This window comes from Thunnus maccoyii, chromosome 2, assembly GCF_910596095.1.
Source record: "Thunnus maccoyii chromosome 2, fThuMac1.1, whole genome shotgun sequence".
Lineage (NCBI taxonomy): Eukaryota > Metazoa > Chordata > Actinopteri > Scombriformes > Scombridae > Thunnus > Thunnus maccoyii.
The window spans coordinates 18,573,608-18,595,669 of record NC_056534.1 but is presented as its reverse complement, the minus strand read 5'-3'; the positions used below and the strand labels follow the sequence as shown (position 1 = coordinate 18,595,669).

The following is a 22,062-nucleotide window of genomic DNA, read 5'->3' as shown; positions in this document are numbered from 1 at the left end:
CAATGATGTTCCTGCACACAGAACTCATCGCCTACAGACAAGCAGAGTTTGTCACTTGTGACCACTGTCAGTTTTCCTTCCCTTTACATTGGCTTTAAGTGATGCATAACTACTTTCATCTTCCACTTATTGCAGGTGTTGAGTCATTTTGTTTGAAAAGGACTCACCACACATCCCACCAACAGCTGTAATGTACATCTGACAATGGGAGTAAATAATGGACTTGTGTTTTCTCATTTCCCAGTCATATTAATACATCATAAAATAGCCTACAACTTCTCTTCCTTTTTCCTAAATATAAACATATAAGTAGAGAACCGAAACAGAAAATTGGTCTCCCAGAAACAGGTGTCACATATTCAAGTCTGTCGTCCAAGTAACACTCGTGACTATGCAGTCAAGCAAACATTGGTCAATATAGCTTTTATTTCAGCAAATCATACATACACTGTAAAAAATGCATCTGTATCATAACCTTTAAACACTATCAGAGCTGTGATGACAGTGTGTTATTGGTTGAGAGTGGCTACAGTGTCTGAGGTCATCAAAAATGATTTGCAAGTCATCACACTCATGAAACAGCACACTTTAAGACTGAAATATCTCCAGTTCGTAAAGTGGAGTGAAATTCCATGTTAAAAGGGATGAGGGAGAGCAAAAAAACAAAACAAAAAAAAAAACTATTGGACAGTTAGATGGCACTTTTCAGGTCTTAACATGGAATTTCAAGAGATGTTTGATTCAAAATGAAGCCCAACAGCAGATTAATAATTCAAAATTAACATAGGGAGTACAGCTGGTCCCAGAGCTGCATAAACAGTCACAGGACTCACCAAGAATACACAAATCTGGGATCAGATTTCAACTGCAACAGATATACACTATAAGTAGTTAGAGCAGATCAGGTACAAATTAAGCTTCTGAAACAAAATATAAGTAAACACTGAAAGATGATAATCTTTTCTCATATAAAGCTGTCTAAACCAAAGCTTTCTCTAGCCAGTGTACTAATATATAAAACATTTTCAAATCCAGCAGAGTCTAAGTGTTTTGTTTTTTTATATGCCTTAACTATCTCTGTGCTTCTCTACATTCTAGCTATCCTATGTAACAAATCAAATATCTGAAATATGGCCTATGTAACATCATCGTAAGAGAGACCCAAAACACAAGCCATACCGAAACCAAATAGTATCTGAGCTTGACAGCAAAGCCACTCATATTCAGTGTAATGACGAGCTTAAGTCAGGTTTAGTCCAGTAAGCATGCTTCTCCCACTATTACCACCATCTGTCATCACCAGTAAAAGGCACACCTTCACCTTTATCCCCCTACCAGACGTTTGCATGGCTCTGCGGTTTTATTACTGTGCAAGAGATTTGTTCCGTTATACCGTGTGCTCAAATAAGCCCAAGACTCAAATCTGAAAATTTACATCAATGCCACGTTTTTCTTCTGAACTGTGATGAGGTTGTCTGACGTATTAAAGATGAGTAAACATTTTTTTTTTATCCCACAGGTTTGTGGCTTGAGCTGTTCATAGCTATGTAAGTGTAGTTTCATCTGTACACGCTTGAGGGAATTTTTCAACCTCATGCTCTGTTATATTTTGAGTTCCACAAAGGTTTAGCCTCTGGTTCTACAGAGTGAAACAACATCACGCAGTGTTAGACATGCTACAACAAATCTGTTTCATCTCCTGTATTCATCCAACAATGGATTAGAAAAATAGATAATCATTTTTTCGCCCCAACACCACTGGCTTTTTTTTCTCTCCAAGCAGTAATTTGTCTTTCCTTGTTGCTGAACCTTTTAGATGATTTGACTTGATTTGTGTCTCAGTGAAAAACAGCTAGCATGTCGGTTTTGATTGTTATCCAACTCACACTGTGTTTTAGCCTTAATTCTCCTAATGAAGCATGTCTAACTCTTATCTTGTTTTTCCACACAGTTACAGTTACAGTTACAAATCAAGATCAAAAGAAACCTAAAGAGTGCAATATTCTCTTATCTACATCATCAACATCCCACCTATACACAGGAACATTTGATAAGGAGTAAAAGGGTGGGGGGGGTGGGAGGGGGAAGAGGGAGAAATCTCTTTAACATTGCGCCTCAGGCATCAGCACAATCAGGCATCAGAGTGCTGCAGAAGGACAGGACACACTAGAAGACATGGACTGTCCAATGAAGGGAGAGGTCTTTGCACATGTGGCCAAATCCAAAGCACTGGATTGGTTGTCGATTAGTCCTTGTCATATTCTCTGGTTGGCTGACATACAAGTGAACAAGAGCCATTAACCAATCATATTTTATACTTAGACAGGAAGAGAAATCAAAAACGTTTGCCAGGAATATTGTTTTTGTTTTGTTTTTTTGTTGTTTTTTTTTTTTTTTTTTACTTATGAACAAACAATACACAGAGAGTAGTCCATAGGCTGTTAGTACGAGTAAGTATCTGCCTGGGGAGTCACCTAGAAACGTGCAGTTTGACCAAACAAACAGTTTTCTCTTTTTTTGTTTTCTTTTTTAAAATTACGACAGATATTCATCGTTGTCGTCATCGTCGTCCTCATCCTCGTCGTCCTCGTCGTCCATTCCAGCCTGGTCGTTGAGGACAAAGGAGTCTTCATCGTCATCAGTGAACATCGAGTCTCCGCTGCCGAGGTCTCCAGAAGACTCCAAAATCACGCCTAGAAACAGAGAATAATCCAAAACAAACTTTTAAAGGAACAGTTTGGTCTTTTTGGGAAATATTATTTGCGTTCTTGCCAAGAATTAGATGAAAACTTCGACCACTTTTATGTATGTGCAGTAAATATAAAGCTTCGTCCAGTGGCTTATTAGCTTAGTTTAGCAGAAAGACTGAAAGATTTGCATGCTAAACTAAAGCTAGCATGTCTCCGCCTGGCTTTCTGTTTTGACCACAAGACTCCAGAAATTTACTGCACCTGCCCAAAAAATAGTCTAGCACATAACCCCCCAAATAACCACAACTTGTTGTTTTTACACTTCCCCTTTTGTACGGCTAAAACCAACAAGAAACATATGTTAATTAGCAAGCTTTAGAGGTGCTGGTAGGCAGATTTTATTAACTTGACAAAGCTGTTTCCTGCTGGTTCCAGTCTTTATGCTAAGCTAAGCTAACTAGCTGCTGGCGGTAGCTTCATATTGTATGGAAAGATATGAGAGTGGAATCCATCCTCTCATCTAACTCTCTGCAAGACAGCATATTTAACAAAATATAAACATATTCTTTTAATAGTTTTACAATACAACTACTTTGTGATAAGTGATAGATTTCATAGAATATAATAAATATAAAAAAAGAAAATCTTGCGTTGACACTAATATCTATGAATGATTGTGTCTCTTTGTTCTCTTAAACAAGCACAGAAACCTGACACTCCTCTGAGTTTTGCCTACCACAGTCTGCAGGACCATGGGTGCGTGAGCCAGCCACCTCGTTGCCATAGCGATCCACACACCAGCACTGGCCGCTGCTGCTGTGACACTGGTGGGACCTGTAGTAACCTTCCTCATCACAGGATGGCAGGTACTGGCCTATATATACAAGCCAAAACACACAGATGAACACAATAAGTCACAGTTTGTGTATGTGAGTGTGTGCGTGTGTGTGTGTGTGTGTGTGTGTGTGCGTGTGTGTGTCTCTCACCAAGCAGCTTCTTTCCCGCTTGCTTTTTGTTGATACTGGACAGCTCTGCTTTACAAGGGGAATCTGAAAAGGAGCGACAGGGGACTCTGGTAACAAACTGCAGAAGTCTGCTTTTCTGGGAATATGTCTGTTTGTGTGAACTTTTCCTCCTTTGTGTACTTTTTGCTTTGGTCATGATGTTTGTTATCCAGCTGTCTCTACTTTTATAAGAGCAGCTCCAGTGACTCATCAGTAAATACTGTATCTTAATGACCAAAAAATGAATTTTCATCCTTGGTCTCATACAACGGATGCAATTCAATGTATTGTACTGAACTGTATTGTGTTGCATTTTAGTACAGCACAGTTTATACAGTGCAGTGTTCTGCACATGTCAAGGAACAATATGTTATTCTGACTGGCTAGAAAGCATCCATTATTTCTATGTCTGTAGAGGTTAATTTGTAATTTAAAGAAGAAATTCTGATTCAATGTAACTTGGGTTTCATTTTGGTCATTCTTATGTAACATTGTACTAAGTTTGAAGAGGCAACAGACATGAGCAGTTAAGGGGATGTATCATGCACATTTCCAGGTTTATATTTATAATCTCGTATATCTTTGCATTATTTACAGTTGAAAAAAAACCAAACTCCTTACTTATCTTATACTTATCCTTTATTCACCTCAAATTTTGGACCTTTGACCATGTTTAACATCTGACATCATAACAGTATAAAAATAACAGAAAATCACACAAACTATGTTGTGTCCCCTTTAACAAGCCAACAGTTTAGCCAGATTATCTAGACCAGTTTATTTGGAGATAAAACCTGAAAATGCACCCAAAATGTTGGTCATAATCCTTAATTTCCAGGAAAACTAAGCATGTGCACAACTATGAAAAGTAGGTCAAAGTTGAACCAGGAATAGACCCTTTTCATAGCAGACATTTTGAGTTGTCAAAGCAGAAAAAGCACAGGTGTAAATAATAACAGTAAGGATGGCTCCATCCCATTATTTGTCCCAGTAAGCCATTTCAGTGAGTGAGCATGCACAATACCAGAGCACTGAAACTGGCTCACCTAAATGGGATAGAAACATCATTAATGTTATTAATTCCACTTGTGTTTTTCCTGCTTTAGAGTCAAAATGTCTGCTGTGAAAAGGGTAAAACCTGTCTGATCGCCCGACTTATTGTATTTCCTGCCCCGTATGTGAACTCATTATTATGTAAGAATGATAGTCAAAACTACAAAAAAAGACCAATTTGCTGTATGAAATTTGAATTTTCCTTTCAATGTCACCATATATACCACAAGATTTAGACTAAAGCTGAATAGTGTCTGCATTTGTGTGTGAGAGCATACAAACACCGTACCTGTGTACCTCTGGAAACATGTGCACCACTCCGAGCTGGTTATAACTTTGTCGGCATGCGTATCACAGGATTTGAAGAACGCATCAGAGCACGGCTCGTTCCTGTCCACATAGAGGCTCTTGATCTCCGACTGGTCGAGCTGGAGGTCAAAGTTTGTGTCCAGGCGAGAGAACATCCATCCCAGAGGATCCTTACATATAGGCGACGCTCCAACTTCAAACTCTGGGGGAGAAAGTCAGAGAGGAGAGAGGATAGATGGTACTATGACATGTAGCCAGGTGTCTCAGTGTAACAGTGATTGTGGTGATGTATGACAAATGTTGTTCACATTCTTAATGCCACGACTCACTGTTCTTCTCTGGCTTCTGGATCTTGACTCTCTTATGGTTGCCATTCTCGTGCAGCGCTCTGAACCAGTCTCTCAGACGGCTCACTACCTCCTTCAGGTCTGACTCGCTGCACACTGGGGAACAATAACACTAATGATTAATGATGTGTTGCTTTATTGTCCAACTCCCGGGAGAATGGCTTCAGATTATCAATGAGGAGTCTGGATATGGGCTAGTATACCATTATGATAATTCATTATCATAGAGAATTTACTGATTCTGTTGATATGTATCTTTGCTTGCAGTGTGCAGTCGTGTGTGTGTGTGTGTGTGTGCGGGGTTGTGTACCTTTCTTCTCTGCAGAGCTCTCTTCAGACTGAGAGGGGCAGGGACACATGCCAGGACACTTCACAGCGATCTTCTTTCCTGTGATGCATGCCTGGTAGTCTAACTTACACTGAGCAAGACAGACAGAGACAGAGGGGATGAGACAGAAGAGGAAATGAAATCAATTTGGAGATGTGTGTCCCATCATAAGGAAATGAAAAAAATGTCACTCCTCTCCTGAGAAGTTTCTATCATGGGTGAGAGATGAAGTGAGCATGTGTGGTTACCTTGGTGGAGTAGGTGTGGCCGTCAGTTCCACAAACAGGAGAGGGGTGAACCACAGGGCAGGGTTTGCATTTTGACCCTGGACTCTGGTACAAATTGGCATCTTTAAAACTAGAGATTTGAAACATGAACACACTAAACATCTTACTGATGTATCATCTGACACTCATCACAATGTTTCTCCTCCCTGCTTCATTCAAAAGTAATGTTTTCTAAGCATTTTGCATCTGCGATGTAATGTCTTGTTCTTACAGCAATATCAGAAATGAGACAAGGATTTAGGATTTATGTGCGATTATTTTCTGATTTGATAGCGCTGCGTTGTGGTAATTGTGTTGCTGCTAAGAATGGGAAATGAGGTCAGTATGGCGTTACTGTCCTCTGTCCAGTCTGCAGTGTCCCAGACAGAAACACACATACACACACACACACATACAAAGCCCATTCATATCACTTGGCAGGACTTTGCGTCCGTTGTAAAGCGGTGCCAGTGCTGGGGTAATTGGACTAAACAGTAATGTCACACAACAGTCATAAGAGAGCTGAGCAACCAGTAGAAAAGCTGGAAAAACAGAAAAACAGCCTCCCCTCTGGTGTTGTTCTTTATCATGCTGAATGAATAAGTGAACTGGAAAAAAGGCAGGGAAGAGAGAAGAGATGGAAAGTAATAAAGAGATTTGATTTGCTCCTAATCCACTGTCATTCGTGTTTCATTTGTGGCATTCTCGTGGAAATATCTGAATGTAAACTTGAGGGCCGGCGTTGAAACACGGGCCTGTTTAAAAGAGCGTGTGTGCGTGTGCGTGTGTTCCTCACCTAACTCTCCTCTGGCTGACACAAGTGGCAGTCTGATAATCCTCAGCCACGCACACCTTGTGGCGACTGCATTTGATCTTCTGACAAGGGTCTTTGGCAGGATCAAGGACTGAAAACACACAGAAAAGAGAAACAGAATGAGAACTCTTTCAAGTGTGTACATGAGTACTCTGTGTGTGTGTGTGTGTGTGACCAAAACGCAGCCTCTCCATTTAAAGAGCTTCACAGAAAGACTAAGCCCATGAGCGTAAACAAAGAGAGAAAAATCTTCCGAGGTTACTTTTTCCTTTTGTTCTTTCAAGACCCAGATCAATGATTCCAGGTTAAAGCATGTACTTCCTTTCATTTTTACAGATCCAAACTACGTGGATTGAGTGGTTGATTGTGTGTTTAATTGAATCATTGTGTCTCTATTTACAGTATACTGGTAACGTCTCTCTCACTAAACTCAAAGCCATAATACTGTTAAGTATCCTCACAGCTAAAAACAGATGGAACTAGTTGCAGAGGCCACTTCTGACCTTACATCAGCCTGCACTGAGTGTCGCTCTCATGTGTGCACTCTCAGAGATCCTCGAACTGATCTGGTATCAGATCTCACAGCTGAGCGTCATGTCTGGCTTTTAAGGTGAGAGCCGATTTTAGATCTGACTCTTAGGCTGAGGGTGCGATCTTTGTTAGGCACAACAGGCTAGCTGTGTCTGACCGCCCGTCAGCCTTCAGCGTGGCATCTATGCACAGGATTTAAGCCTCTCAGCTGATCTCAGAACAGTTTGTGAATGACCTCTGCTCTAAAGAACCTTACTGTAATCCCTGAGCTGAGCAGATTATCCTCCCTCTATCCTCCAACGCACTATCTAATGCTATTGTTTCCCTGACGTGTGTGTGTGTGTGTGTGTGTGTGTGTGAGTTTGTTTGAGGATACAGTGATAAGTGAGAGTGTGTGTGCCTGGATGTGTGTATGAGCTTATCACTGTCTGTAATACAATGAGGAAACGAAGATGATTGAGGAATTTAAAAAAATCACTCTGTTTTCGATGTTATCTACATAAATCAGCTGGTCGGTGTAGTGAAAAGAATTGGGGATAGCTATGAAAGAACACACACACTGATAAGTCTGTCAGATGAAAGATTTCAGAAAAAAAATGTCCACTATGGTGGTTCCTCAAGAGCAGCTCCCGTGGCTTCCTATCAGAGCTTTTCTAGCCAGATAGCATAACTAAGGATAAGACATGAGATGTTTACTGCAGATAAACTTTGATACATTATTGTTTATAGAAACATCTTGTACAGTCTCTAAATTCCAGGGAACAGACAAAATTTAAGTGAGACGCATGATAGTTTAGGGTGAAGTTCTTTGTCCCATTCATTTGTCAGTCTGTTAGGTATTAAGATATTTCTAAAACTACTTAACATATTTCAATGATATTTGGTGCAAAATTAGTTTGTGTACAAAGGAACACATTTATTTTTGGAGAGGACAGTATGACCATGTGTCCACCTGTAAAGCAGTTTACTTTTTACTCATAACTGTATGTTCCCATAATCGGTCACCAAAGTATTGTGGACATAGCTTATTTGACATAAACTACCATAACTCTTTATCACATTGTGCAACTGCAACTGAATGTAGAGGTCATGCACATACTGACTATGAGCAGAATCTGATGGCATTTTACTCATTACAGAAACATAAAAATTTAAAAGCACAGAACTCAGTGGCCACCATCAGCAATATTGTCTATCGCTGTGTGTTTTTTAATGGAGACACAGATGCACATGGATATTCTAAATATTTTCTGTTATTAGAATAACTAATTTAAGGATTTGTGTGGCTTTGGAGGAGGTACAGTGATTTCCAGTTCTTTTGTTTTTATCTCCACACACTACAACCTCTCCAGGCCTGACCTTCTCTCACTCATACCCACCTTGATCGAAGGGCTTGGATGGAGTCCATGTTCGAGGCTCCTGAAACAAGGTTAACCAAAAAGAAAAAAAAAAAAGATGAAATATTCTTCAAACGACATCTAGAGTAAACAATACATGACAGGTTCAAGGCCATTAAACAGTCATACAAACCTCCACTTCCTTTAGGAGAAAGCATTATAGAGACAGAGAATAAAATTACATTTTCGTTAGGTTTTTCTTTTTTGAGTGGAAACTTTGCATTACCAAATAAATGGATGAAAATCTGGGAAACACACACCATCAATTACAAACACAAAGAGCATGCTTTTATTTAGTCAGGATAATGTTGATGTTATGACAGTAGTTTTACGTAGTTATGTGCATGAGAAGGGGCTCACATCTCTTTGTGTGTCCATTTGCTGCTTATCAAACTTCCTTATGTTGAAAGCTCCACTATAAGTGGCTGAGACAAATTCCACTCAAACCTACCTCTAACAAAATTATCTAAAATGATTTCATTATTATTTGTTGATAAATTAATACATGGAAACATGTCTTACACTGTTTGTGCTGAACTTGCACAGCTTTTGCTGACCTACTGTTGAACTTTCATGTGACATGCAAACAATCACCTTGGTAATAGACAAACTGGTATAGAGCCTGAGGTCCAAGAAGAAGCTGTGGTTTCCTGCACCTCCCTGACACCCTTATATGCTTAACCTCGACTGTTAAGGGATTGGAAAATGTAGAAATATCTTAAGTACCAGAGTTCCATGTGTTGTCTTGTAATTGACAAACAAAGATGTATCATTGTATTATTGCAACTCAAGCTAATGTTAGCCAATAACTTGATGTTCTGGCAGATGACAACAGATCAGTTTTGAAATGTAGGAAGTTAGAGATGGGTTAGGACATGTTGGAGGAGACAGAGTGGCAAAATGATTAATATGTGCAGGTCTGGATATAGCTGGTGCTAGGGGACTTGTGATCGACTTATGGAAAAGTTGCCCTGAATGTGCACGAGCAGGAGGGTTTAAAAAGACAGAAACTCATCCATGTCACTTCATCACAGACACTTCACCCACTCACTTCAGTGCAGATGTCGCAGGACCTCTCTCATACAGATCTATTTTAGGTCCCAGTTCATTTTTCACAGATTAGGAAGAGAGACTAAAACATCGTGGCCCTGCCACAGACAGCACGAGCACGTTCTTTCAGAGGTTTGTTAGTCCTGGCTCAGGGGATAAGCGAGGTGTCTCATTTGGTAGGAAGGGCCCTCCAAGGAGAGGCTATGGCGAAACAGGGATACCTCAGTGAGCAGCAGTTGGAACCCATACAATGGTCACTATATGTACCTGGTGAATACATGATTTGTAGAGGTGAGTGCACCATAGTGAGATGGCATGGCCCAAATCACTAAAAACCTGCACGGCTCCCTGATTGAGCCTTTATAAGTCTACCTCAAGATAACATCATATGGGGAGAGAGGCATATTGACTTGCAGGAAATACAGAGAATAATTTAGATCAATGTGGGTATGTTTTTCCTGCACGTTGCAATATGCAATTCTCCCTCACGCTTCTTGCTTGGCACTTTACATAGTAAAATTGCAGCTGCCTCCACGGGGAAAAAACAAATACAAAACAAAGTCAAGAAAATGTTTGAACCCCCCCCCCCCCAAAAAAAAAAAAAAAAAAAAAAACTTCAAATAACGGTGAAACCATCTTTTAAGCAATTTGGCTGATCTGAAAGTCATGTCAAAGATCACTGAAAACAAGAGAAATTTGAGTAATTTGAGCCTCTCCACACTGCTGCATGTCTGTCTGACTTTGCAAACATATCTTGTTATTCCCTTGCCTAGTAATGGTTATCATGCAGTTTTGTGGTTAGGTGCAATATCCTTTCAGTTACACACACACACACTCAGGGCGGTACAGCCCATAGGAGTGAGTGTGACTTGGCACAAAAGGTTTTAGACACAATTACCTGCTGAGCACTGACTGCAAGACTTGAGTTTGATTAATTTTTAAGATTCAGGACTCCTTCACCTCTAGATTGCCTGTCCCACCACACCAAACTCCTCAGACGACCAGGAAACTAACCTTCACCTTTCGCAGATGGATCAATGCTGACCTTGTTGTATATGAAACTTGGTGAATACTCATTTTGAACCTTTTCTATTGAAGTTGACCTGATATTTAGTGATTTCATGTCTTGTTATTTCATTTTATTGCATGTGTTATGTTTTTACATTATCTTATTGCCCATGAGCATTTATCCCTCCTGACATTGTGGATTGCAGATGCTGAGTATATACTCAGAGCGTAGCTGCTCTTTTACTTCATATTTAGCCCTTCTGATGTTTAACTGTTTTATTTTTTTGATGTGAAAGAGCCGTCCTCACAACAAGGGAAATTTATTTCTTGAGACTCGTCTTAAGAAAGTTAGCCGATTGATTATGTAATTCTTGGTAGGATGGGTGCTGTCTTGACTGAGAAGCTGACCTGATGTGTGACCACAGTCATGTCGGTGGTAGCTGTGAAGGGGCCGGCCAGGCCAGGCGGTAGACTAAATGAGGTTATCCCCGTGTGGTTGCGGAGTCCTCTGCTCTTGATGTGTGCAGTCTTTCACCCCGACCAGCACCACCACTGACTTCCCTCAGGGCTTTGAGAGTGCCTTGGCCAAGAGAAGGTGTCGAAAACTCCACTATAAGTGGCCGAGACAAACTCCACTCAAACCTACCTCTAACAAAATTATCTAAAATGATTTAATTATAATTGGTGATAAATTAATACATGGAAACATGTCTTATACTGTTTGTGCTGAACTACTGTTGAACTTTCATGCGAGGTGCAAACAATCACCTTGGTAATAGACAAACCGGAAGAGACCCTGAGGTCCAAGAAGAAGATGTGGTTTTCTGCACCTTGCTGACACCCCTATATGCTTTACCTAAACCATTAAGGGGTTGGAAAATGTAGAAGTATCTTAAATACCAGAGTTCCATGTATTGTGAAGTGTCATTTTATTGCGCCACGCAAGCAAAGGTTAGCCAATAACTTGATGATGGTGGATGACCATAGATTGGTTTTGAAATGTAGGAAGTCAGAGATGTATTGATATAAAAGTGAAGGTCGGGGTGGCCCAGGGAAGGTCTGGTCTCTGAGTTCTGGTCTCTGGTCCTTTTTGCCTTTTTTGTCTTTTTGACTCCTTTAAATCCTAGACAGGGTTTTTCTCCTTTTTAACTTTTGTATTCAAGTTTTTGTATTTTACATTTTAGATTGACCCTTTTTGTGATACTCATTTTTGTAAAAACCTAATAAAACTGGTTTGTATTTTTATACACTCCAACCAAAGTTCCTGGCTTGTGCTCATCTCTGAGGTCTTCTGGTTAGCTCCTTAAGCTAAGAAGACACCCCCTGAAATATAGCTGACAGGAGATCTAAATTGATTTATGTTGAAAATTTATAATGGAAATTGCTATGGATAAACATGCAATATTTATTAACAGTTTTGGACAGGTTTAGATCTGTTGATTGAAATTAACCTGATGCATCTGTGATAGAGGTATAATTTCAGTGTAGAATCTATTATATAAATAACTACAGATGTGAAAGTGTGCTTTTCAGGTTTTGGATTCGGTTATGAAAATGCAATTTGAAGTGGATTTCAATTACTGACATGAAAGGCTTTTTAAAAATCTAGTTAAGGAAAGGCATGAGACTTCTGGTGAGCCAAAGCTATCTTTAAAGTCATGTTTCTGTTTACAAGTAACCTTTTAAATCTAACTTATGATCAACCAGAAAAATCTGCATTGCATCTTACAGTTGAAATACATAATTATGCATTTTGGAACCTAATTTACTCTTAGATGCATGTTATTCATTCTAATAAAACTTTAATTTTTAACTACTTCATTAACACTTACCAAACCTTCCTAGATGTAGTCAAGTGATTCAGTTCATTATGTGTTCACTTAGTCATAATAAAGAAAGAATATTACTAGAGGTGAGTGATTTGCCTGCTTTTCATAGAAGGACAAAAAGGTGACACACTCAGCTGGGTGCTGGCTTATGATGCAAATGTGAAATGTGTGTGTAAGAGTGTCTTTTTAGTCAGCCAGACAGTGTTCAGAGATCTTACTATCTGGTCTTCTCTGTCATTCTGTCACAATAATAACCCGTTCTTGATATTATTGTCATCTGTCATCTTACTGTTTTTTATAAAAATACACACACACAAACACACATGCTTTTTTGCCACTTATAAAGTCACTGAACTGACTTAGACTCATTCTCTGGAGACTTAGCCTGACAATAACCATAACCACTACATACCACAACTCTTATCCTAACCTTAACCTCACACTAACCTTGGTTAACCTTGTGGAGATCAGGAGGCTAGCCCCCACAATGTGACTGTGCGAACGAACCACGATGTGATTAATTAGCTGAAGCCAATTTAGAAGTAAACAACAAAATAGTTTTCCAAAAGTAAACACATGACCAAATGAAAAATGCAACTCGTTTATTTTGTTTAATAAACAAAATAGTCAGTAGCGGAATAACTATGCCTCAAAATGAGTTACAATATGTATTAAATTATGTGCTTAATTGGCTAATTACTATTCGTTTACTAGTTTACTAATGATTTATCATAATCAAACTACTGCTTAAGGCTGCACACGCATAGCTCTGGCACTTTCCTTGTGTGTGTGTGTGTGTGTCTGTGTGTGTGTGTGTACATGTGTGTGTATGAACAAATACATATGGAGGGAAAAAGAAAAAAAAACTGTTATCAGCATAAATACCAGTGTGGCTGAACAGAGACAGAGAAGTGTCATCCATCCATCCAAGCTCCTGTACTGTAAATTTGTACATTCTTATGTTGCGCAAATGTGTGCCAACAGGATGTAGCAAATTGAATTAAAGAGTGGAAGTCAGGATTGTGTCAGTAACTAGGTGCTCTGCTGTTAGTTTTCTTTGGCACGCAGTTGATTTCTTTGGACACAATTACCTCTCACATCAGAAATGGTCAGAGCAGTGCTGAAGCTACAATATGCAATAAATTATTACACAGTGAATGAATTTTTTCTATTTCAGTTTTCAATTTTAGTTTTAGTTTTTTTGTTTTATCTGTTTCCCTATTTAAAATAAAAATAATTAATTCATCATCAGACATAATTTCACTATATAGTATAATAAAAAAAAACAATCAAAAAAACAACAGCAGCACAGCAGAATTATGTATAAAACATGATCCCAAAAAGAGAGACAATAGTGTTTAAGTATTGATATGTGATAAGTGTGATATGAATTGCAAGTGAAGGAGTGGAATTGCAGCATACGCACATCACACGTAGGTAGAAGGCTATTGGAAAACAGCACTGATGAAAAGGGTAACACCTGCACCATCATTGTCATATTTCTGTTAAGACAAAATCTTTCCATGAAGTTTTCATTAAGTTTTCTATGGCGTTTTCAAAATCAGATTTTGTCAAATTGGAGATCTAATTTGTCAAATTGGAGACAGCTGCAGAAGAAGCAGCTGTATTGGAGTAGTAATGGTGACCAAGTTCAACATTTCAGTGCTGGCAGGGCAGGAAATGGTTGGGGTGACGCGTTGGTCAGTAAATAGCCATTAGTATTTTTGTAAAGACGCAGCACTACTACTTCAAATCATCCAGCTTTTTATATAATCCAGCATACTCAACCTCCCTGTAAGGGCGTAAATCCATTAAATCATATTGTACATTGCAACAGATGTTTTTGTTTGTAGTCTATAAAGTGTTTTAGGGTTCTGGGTAAACAAGTTAGGATCTGCAGTTGGTACTTTGGTACTGGCTAAAATGCTTTGTCACCTTGAGAGGTGGTTGTATATGTTATGTTCTTGCTGTACTTCACTGCAATCTTGAAATTTTAGTCAAAAAGTGTTTATAGTTTATGTTTGAAGGATCACAGAAAATCTCCTGGTTGTTGCTGAGATGTAGTGTCAGTTCCTGTATCGTCACCCAAAACCCCACCCAAATAGACACAATCATTGAGTTAGTGACCTGCATGTCATGACAGTGTTGCCAGTTTATTGCAAATACTAGAAATATATATACAATGCAATGACTGAACTATTATGCCTCCATACATACCAATACTTTACACAGTAAAACCCTCACCTCAACTAACCATACATAACTCTGGATCTGTGTTATTTCTCAAAAAGCTTGATTTTACCTCTCAAAGAGTCTCCCTCTCTCTCTCTCCGCCTCGCTCTCTCTAAGGTGACAAGGGTCAACTCTTGCTTTGTCGCAGCTCTAATTAATTTCTCCTCGTTATCCTTCATCACTGACCCTTCTGACCCTCTGCACTTCCACTACAGAGTTTTCATCTCTACCTTCCACTCCTATAAAAGGCCATGTTACATTGAGAGAAAATTCAACAGTGGCTCCAACTGTTTCCATTGTGTTTGTCAAAGTGATTCAGAAACATGCACAGTAAGTCCCACATATTTACAGCTTAGCAAAGAAAGAGCCAAGCAGTGAGGTAGTTCTCCTACTTCTTTTCAGGACGGTTCCCTTCTAGTACTGCAGACCATGGAGACTGAATAATGAGACTATTGCATTATGGGAGCCAGGTCCTCTATACCAGTCAAGACAACAAAAGTGCTTGCAGTCTGATTCCTTAATGGAATCAACAGACGCACATAAACGCACACACACACAGAAGTACACCGAAACACGCACATATGCATGTCCACGCACACATACACACAGTTCTCTAAACAAACAAACTTATCACAACACTGACTGTAGTGCCAGAATCTGTCAGCACTACAAAACATCAAATAACTGGATGAATGCACTTCACTGCACACGCAACCAGCCACCCACTTTCCAAAAACCATAGAAAACCCAAAATTCAACAATAGGTCTAATGGCCTCCCGAGTATGCTCTAAAAATAGCAACTTTTCAATTTATCTCTCCATCTCTTTCCACCTCTGTTCCTCTCTCTCTCCCTCGCAGTTACAACTGTCTTTTCTCCTCTTGTGCACTAATACACACAAACACAACAGTGTGGCTGTAAAGGCTTGTTAGCACACACAACCCAATTTGCTACAGTGCATATTTATTCTGCATGTTTTGGCTGTTGTTTCTGTCAACCACTTTTCTCACCCTTACTTCAGATTTTCACAGATCAGATTTCACTCACGCTAATTGTGCCCTAATGGCTTCCTTCCTTTTCCTCACTCCTTTGCTTCCTTCCCCCCTAACGTCCAACAGGAGAAATATGTGCATGTTTTCACTGTACTGGCTCTGCTTGTCTTGCTCAAGCTTGTCGCATGCATGCACGCACAAACAAACACAAATCCACACTGAGGTGCTTTGAAGTGGAAAAGGCCTCAAGCTCTGTACCTTCTCTACATCATTCACCCTCCACAACACAAACAACAGGACAGACACGCACAGTCAAAAAAAAAAAAAAAAATGCACAGAGGAGGGGAGAGAGGAGAGGAGAAGAGAAGAGAAGGGAGGTGAGGAGAGGAAGGTGTAATCTGATCTAATCAGGCCAGTCTAAACGAGATGTCATTTGTTCATATATCATACAATTAGGCGTCACGCTCTTCATCACACATCCTCCGTTGTGTTTTTCCTTTAATTGTTCCTCCACTGCTTATCTCTTTACTCTGTGCCAATGCTGTAAGATAGCCAAGGTCCAGCAAGCGGAGCAGAATGTCTAAAAAAACTGAGATGGCACCAGTGCAACACAGAGAGCCTCAGGCCTCTCCAGCCGTCCTAACAGGACTTACAGTAAATCAGTGGCCAAGATCCTATCTAGTGCACTTAACAGGAGACCCACTTATGGCTCTTGCTGAAAGATGAAAGTGACAGTACATGCCTAAAATGCAAAATTTAAATCACAGTAAAGAAGAGTTTGGCATAGAGTTGCAGCTGTTCTGACAGAGAGAGAGAAAAAAGTATACTTAAATATACTGTGCTTAATTGATTTCAGGATTAAGATAACACTATCAGCTTTAAGTGCAAACTGACATTCCCAGACTCCTGTATAAACTACCGACAGGATAAATAATCGCATTATAGGTTGGTTATCTTAAGCAACAGGATTGGCTTGTACCAGTTATTCATAAACCCATTACTACATTTGTGTGTAGTTCTTTGTAGCTACTGGCAAGTTTCAAACTAATGATTTAATAAATTGTGTTGTACCGTTAAAGCGTATGGGATGTCTCAATTAGTAAAGACTTCGGTAATGTGTAAACAGTTTGCTAGGAAGGAGCTATCTTTTGTATTATGTAAACAGGAAGTTACTGTACCATCACAAGCTATCACATGACTTCCGAAACAGTTTTAAGAGCCCAAACAATGTATTAAACTTAACTGCTGATACTTATGTATGTAAATGTAGGTATGACTTTTATTTATATATGCATACATTGATATGTGTGTTGGAGGGTAAAGTTAGTAGCATACAGTTCACAGTGAGAGGTAAATAAATTATGCTATGCAAACATTATTGGCATAAATTTTGCACAAGCACTGTTTTGTTTTTGCAAAATGTGAAATAAAATTTAAAAACTTCCCAGTCAACACCAGGCAGTTAGGCAATTAGTAGGAGTAAGTAAAACCTATCTCTACCTACAGGAAGAATGAGTTTGTATGGTGCTACTTGTTTTAGTGTTAGTGTTATAACTAGGCTAAGTTTGAAATTATGAAGAGCTCGACCAACCAGCTCCAGTTCATTTAATAGTTGGGTTTTCAGGATGTAATCCTGCAGGTGTAATCTTTCCACTTCCTGAGAAAAAAATGACATAAAGGCTATGTATAGTACAGTTTGCATGATCTATGTGCTCACAGACTGTACGGTATGTGTCATGACAATCGGTGGCAGTTTTCCTGTGCTAACTGGCCCCTCGAGCTGTAACCTTAAACACGGCTTATGCAGTACGTGACAATGCTGTGACAGTATTGGGATACATGTGTTCCATTATGCATTGTGCAGCTGATGACTATATCAATCACTACATCACCTCTACTACAGTGCATCTAGATAACAAATACATTAGAATAGAAATAGACTAATGCATGAATGAATATGGTTGCAGAAGCATTGTCCACCTTGTATTCATCCTTACTCTTTTTTTAAAACAGCTATATCGTGAACACAATCATAGGCTCAACTTCATTCCTGCATGTGTATGCAAATATTGCATTCTAGTGTAGAATATCTATTGATACTGTAATTGTACAAAGTCACGTGTTAAAACACAAATACCAATCACCTATAAGGACAAATATGTTCCTTAGAGTTAAAAAAAAAGGTATAATTAGCCTACACAGGATTTAATTGATAGGCTTATGTTTGTGCAGGGGTTATGACCTCTGTATACCACAAGAAGCTTTTGGGTGATACAAGCAGGGCTGCAACTAATGATTATTTTCATTACAGAGTAATCTGTTCATCATTTTCTCTGTTAATTGATTAGTGTCAGAAAATGGTGAAAAATGTCGACAATTGTTTCGCAAAACCCAAGGAGGAACCTTCACATTTTTAGTTTTGTTCACAACCCAAAGATATCTAGTTTACTATCATAGAATAAGCCAGAAAATATCCACATTTGAGAAGCTGGAATCATTTCTTAAAAAAAGACTCAAAATGATTAATCAATTATCAAAATAGTTGGGAATTAATTTAATAGTTGACAACTAATCAACTAATCATTGCAGTTCTAGTATAGTTGGCTACAAAGATGAGTAAGTTTGCAAAACTGTCACTCTTCTTTGGTTATTAAGTTGAATACCGTTATATTGTGTACTGATAAATTCCACTGTGAAAGAATGCAAAAACACAAAGATACCCACAATCTGGCACACAGCAAAAACAGAAAACAGGAAATGAAAGACGCGCACAGCTATACGGAGCACATAATGTCTTTGTGCACCACCACCCCTGTCTCTGATGCCTGTGCCGCTTGGGCTTCAAGGTTAAAACACAGACAAAAATGTACACAGAGCCTTCAGCTCATCGCCAATCATTCCACTCTCATGACCCTGTCCCTCCTAACTATCTGTCTATCTATCTATCTGTCTATCTATCTATCTATTCATTTCTGCTCTGAATAGGTTAAGTGTCCTCTCATATGCCATCGAGGGTATTTTTAGACCTCTCTTTGTATTAACAGTCATCAAGCTCTCTCAACTCTCTCTCTGTCTCTCTCTCTCACACACACACACACACACACACACACACGAACACACGCACACACACACACACACACACACCATCTTTGTCTCACTATATCTAAAAGAGTACAGCTCATCTTAAATAGCACAGCTCATGGCCAATCACATTTCCTCTCCAGCGTGTGTCCTATTTGCATAATCCAAATCCTGCTCAATAGTTGGACCTAATGTGTATCACATGGGTCCACCTGAGCTAAAAGGTTCACATGTTTATGTCTGACAGGCAGGGGAAGTGAGTGACAGAAAAAGATGACCCCGCAAGTTAAAGAAAACAAACATGAAAACTTGTCTAAAAAAAGACAAGATGAGAAGAATATTGCTCCTGCTTTTGTTTCTCTCTCTGACATCAAACATATCAAGGGCTTTCACTCAGAAAAAATCCCTCTGCATGTGAGCAGCATGGAGGTAAACCCACTCATTAAAGCCGGTGTGAGTAAAAGGTGTATTATCTCTGGTGCATTATGTTGCTTTTTCAGCTCATCAAAGTATAGCTCCTAAACAAAAGGCCTGTCTCTTGTAATGTATGTGTGTGCACCTGTCTTATTTTGGTGTATCTGTTGCTGTGTGTGTGTGTGTGTGTGTGTGTGTGTGTGTGTGTGTGTGTGTGTGCGCGCAAGTGCAAACATGTACAAATCACTTATGGTTGTGTGGACCCATTTACTGCAATCTGTGGTTAGAGGCAAGATATCCTCCTAAGAAATACACTCCACCTGAAATCTATACTGTACTATTGTACTGAAAGAGACAAACTGACTTTCTACATTGAATTTTCTGTAATTTGTGACATTCATTCTCAAATAACAGCAGTGATTTCCACCCTCTATCTACAGCTGTTCTAACTAAACACATTTTAAATCATTGTACAAAGCTAAATTATGTGTAAGGGTCACACAACTGTAACAAACACGCATGTCTTCACATATATTGAAAGGTTGATGTAAAATCATGAATACAGTACTTCTTTCCAGCAACCTGGCAGCTCAGCTACATGATCAGAGGCTGTATGGTATGTGCCATGACAATCAGCAGCAGCATTACTGTGCTAAGTGGCCTTATATAAACATGTCAGGGTAATGGTGGCTGACAGCACCTTGTTGAAGTCTGCCATGTGAAGACACTCACCAGCAGCATAATCAACCAGATCGGTTCAAACACAATCACTGCTACACTGGTTGAAAGAGGGAACCACTGGGAGATGAACACAGAGACACTGTGTAATATTCCTTTAATGTTCCCACAGGGATTTGAAATGTGTGTGTGTTTGAGTTTACAGTTGCTCTACTTCTTTTTATCAATATACTGTTATATTCCCAACTGGGGCTGATTTTGTTACAGTAGGGGCCTCATACACAAACAAACACAGACATGAATGTAATGGCTAAAACATAACACTCGGGCTTAAATCTCCACTGGTTTTGTTTGCTACAGTCTTACGGCAGGTGGTCCTTCCTCTAAGCAAGCAGCACATCCAGGCCTCACGGCTGCAGACTCCCTATCTCATACCTGCCCGTAATTAGGCCCCTTTCGGCAACTCAGTGGTGCCTCTCGGACAGCTAGGCGATGTGCGTTTGTGTTTTGCGAAGGCCTCCGCTATCTCTGTTAAGCAGAAGACGGCTATTGCGAAAACACACTCGCAGACGAGGATCATCTGTCTCATTGGAGCGGGTGATGAACGTGTGACAGACACCACAACGGGCCCCGTGACGCGTCGTTTGGACACAACGAGAAAACGAGAAGCGCATGATCACAAACCAATGAGGGTGGCTATGGGCAAAAGGGAAATGGGGGTGTGTGTTTGTGTGTGAGGGGGGGGGTAAATGAGGTAATAACATAAGCTGGAAATATTACTTACATCTCTGAATTTATCCCATCTTCCAGCAAGCCACTTATCATCCAAAAAATTGCCGCTGTCGGAGCGAGCGGAGACGTGTCCGAAGGCGACGGCGCACACACACAGCAAGGCGACGCTCAGCATCTGCGGACACACAACAACAAGCGCGGAGAGAGGACATCAGATTCAGGCTTTGGGACACCGCAATCGCGTTGAAAAAACAGAGGCAGTTCGATCCGCATCACATCAGCCATGAATTACTGATCGTCAACACTGAACTGAATGATGCGGAGACGCTTTTTCTCCTACCTTGTCGCATCAGCTGCTCTCCAGACTGTATGTGCTCGCTGCCGTTTTCTGTCACTAGTAATAGCAGCCCCCCCCCCCCCCCCCCCCCCCCCCCCCCCCCCCTCTCTCTCACTCTCTCTCTGTCTCTCTCTCTCTCTCTCTCTCTCTCCGCACCGGCTGTCTGTGCGCAGCAAATCGGGAACGCGCATGGCACCGTGCGCGGACCCTGCGCTCTGTCCCTCTTTTCCTTTTTTCTCTCTCCCTCTCCTCAGTGCGGAGGAAACAGTCATTACGGCTCGCTGTGAGCTGTTATGAGGCCACCGCAAAAGTGTTTTCCATTGAGTACCTCTTATGAAAAATAAATTTGGCAATCTGATAAAGATTAGAAAGTAGATAGGTGCAAATCACAGCAAAAAATACAGAAGCTTGTAAGAATGCTTTATGCCAGATGGCATATGAAAAAAGTATAATATCAATATAGTTCACTCTAAAATATCACTTAGACACTGTAAATTCAAGTGGCAGACAATTATTTTCCAAAAGAGATATGCACTCAGCCTACTGTGTGCATGCACATGTGTGTGTGTGTGTGTGTTTCCTTTATGTCTCCCATGTTTCTGCTCTGTTACAGCCATCGCATGGGAGACGCTCAGGCTTGTTTGTACAGTAGTGAGTCCAGAGAGCTTCACTCACATTCCTGGCAGAGGTTAGCTCAGGACTGTAAATTGATGCTACAAGATAACATGGTTTCCATAAGAAATGCACCTAAATGGCCCGCTCTGGATGATTTGTGGCGGTGGGTGGAACCATTCCCTGTGAAGTTGGTCCTTTGTGGGATATGCAGAGCCCGACACATTCTTCCTCGGGGTGGTTGAGGTGTTTTTGCAAAGGTGTTTCAAGTGAGGGAAAATGAGTAGTTGCTGCACTTGTTTTGGGATACATCAGGATACCACAGGGACTAGTCTGCAGCTTTGTCACTACAGTATGTC

The 22,062-nt window shown here is 40.1% G+C and overlaps 1 protein-coding gene across 1 annotated transcript; it reads right to left on the bottom strand.

Moving 5' to 3' along the window:
* Positions 1-397: 397 nt before the first annotated feature.
* spock3 (SPARC (osteonectin), cwcv and kazal like domains proteoglycan 3) lies at positions 398-21,167 on the bottom strand. Its single transcript, XM_042397337.1, has 11 exons — positions 21,095-21,167; positions 20,807-20,929; positions 8,722-8,761; positions 6,794-6,902; positions 5,980-6,088; positions 5,714-5,822; positions 5,386-5,499; positions 5,037-5,258; positions 3,677-3,739; positions 3,427-3,564; positions 398-2,693 (listed from the first exon to the last, which is right to left on the bottom strand). The coding sequence occupies exons 2-11, from the start codon at positions 20,927-20,929 to the stop codon at positions 2,536-2,538; spliced, it is 1,185 nt and encodes a 394-aa protein (XP_042253271.1). The 5' UTR covers positions 21,095-21,167; the 3' UTR covers positions 398-2,535.
* Positions 21,168-22,062: the final 895 nt, after the last annotated feature.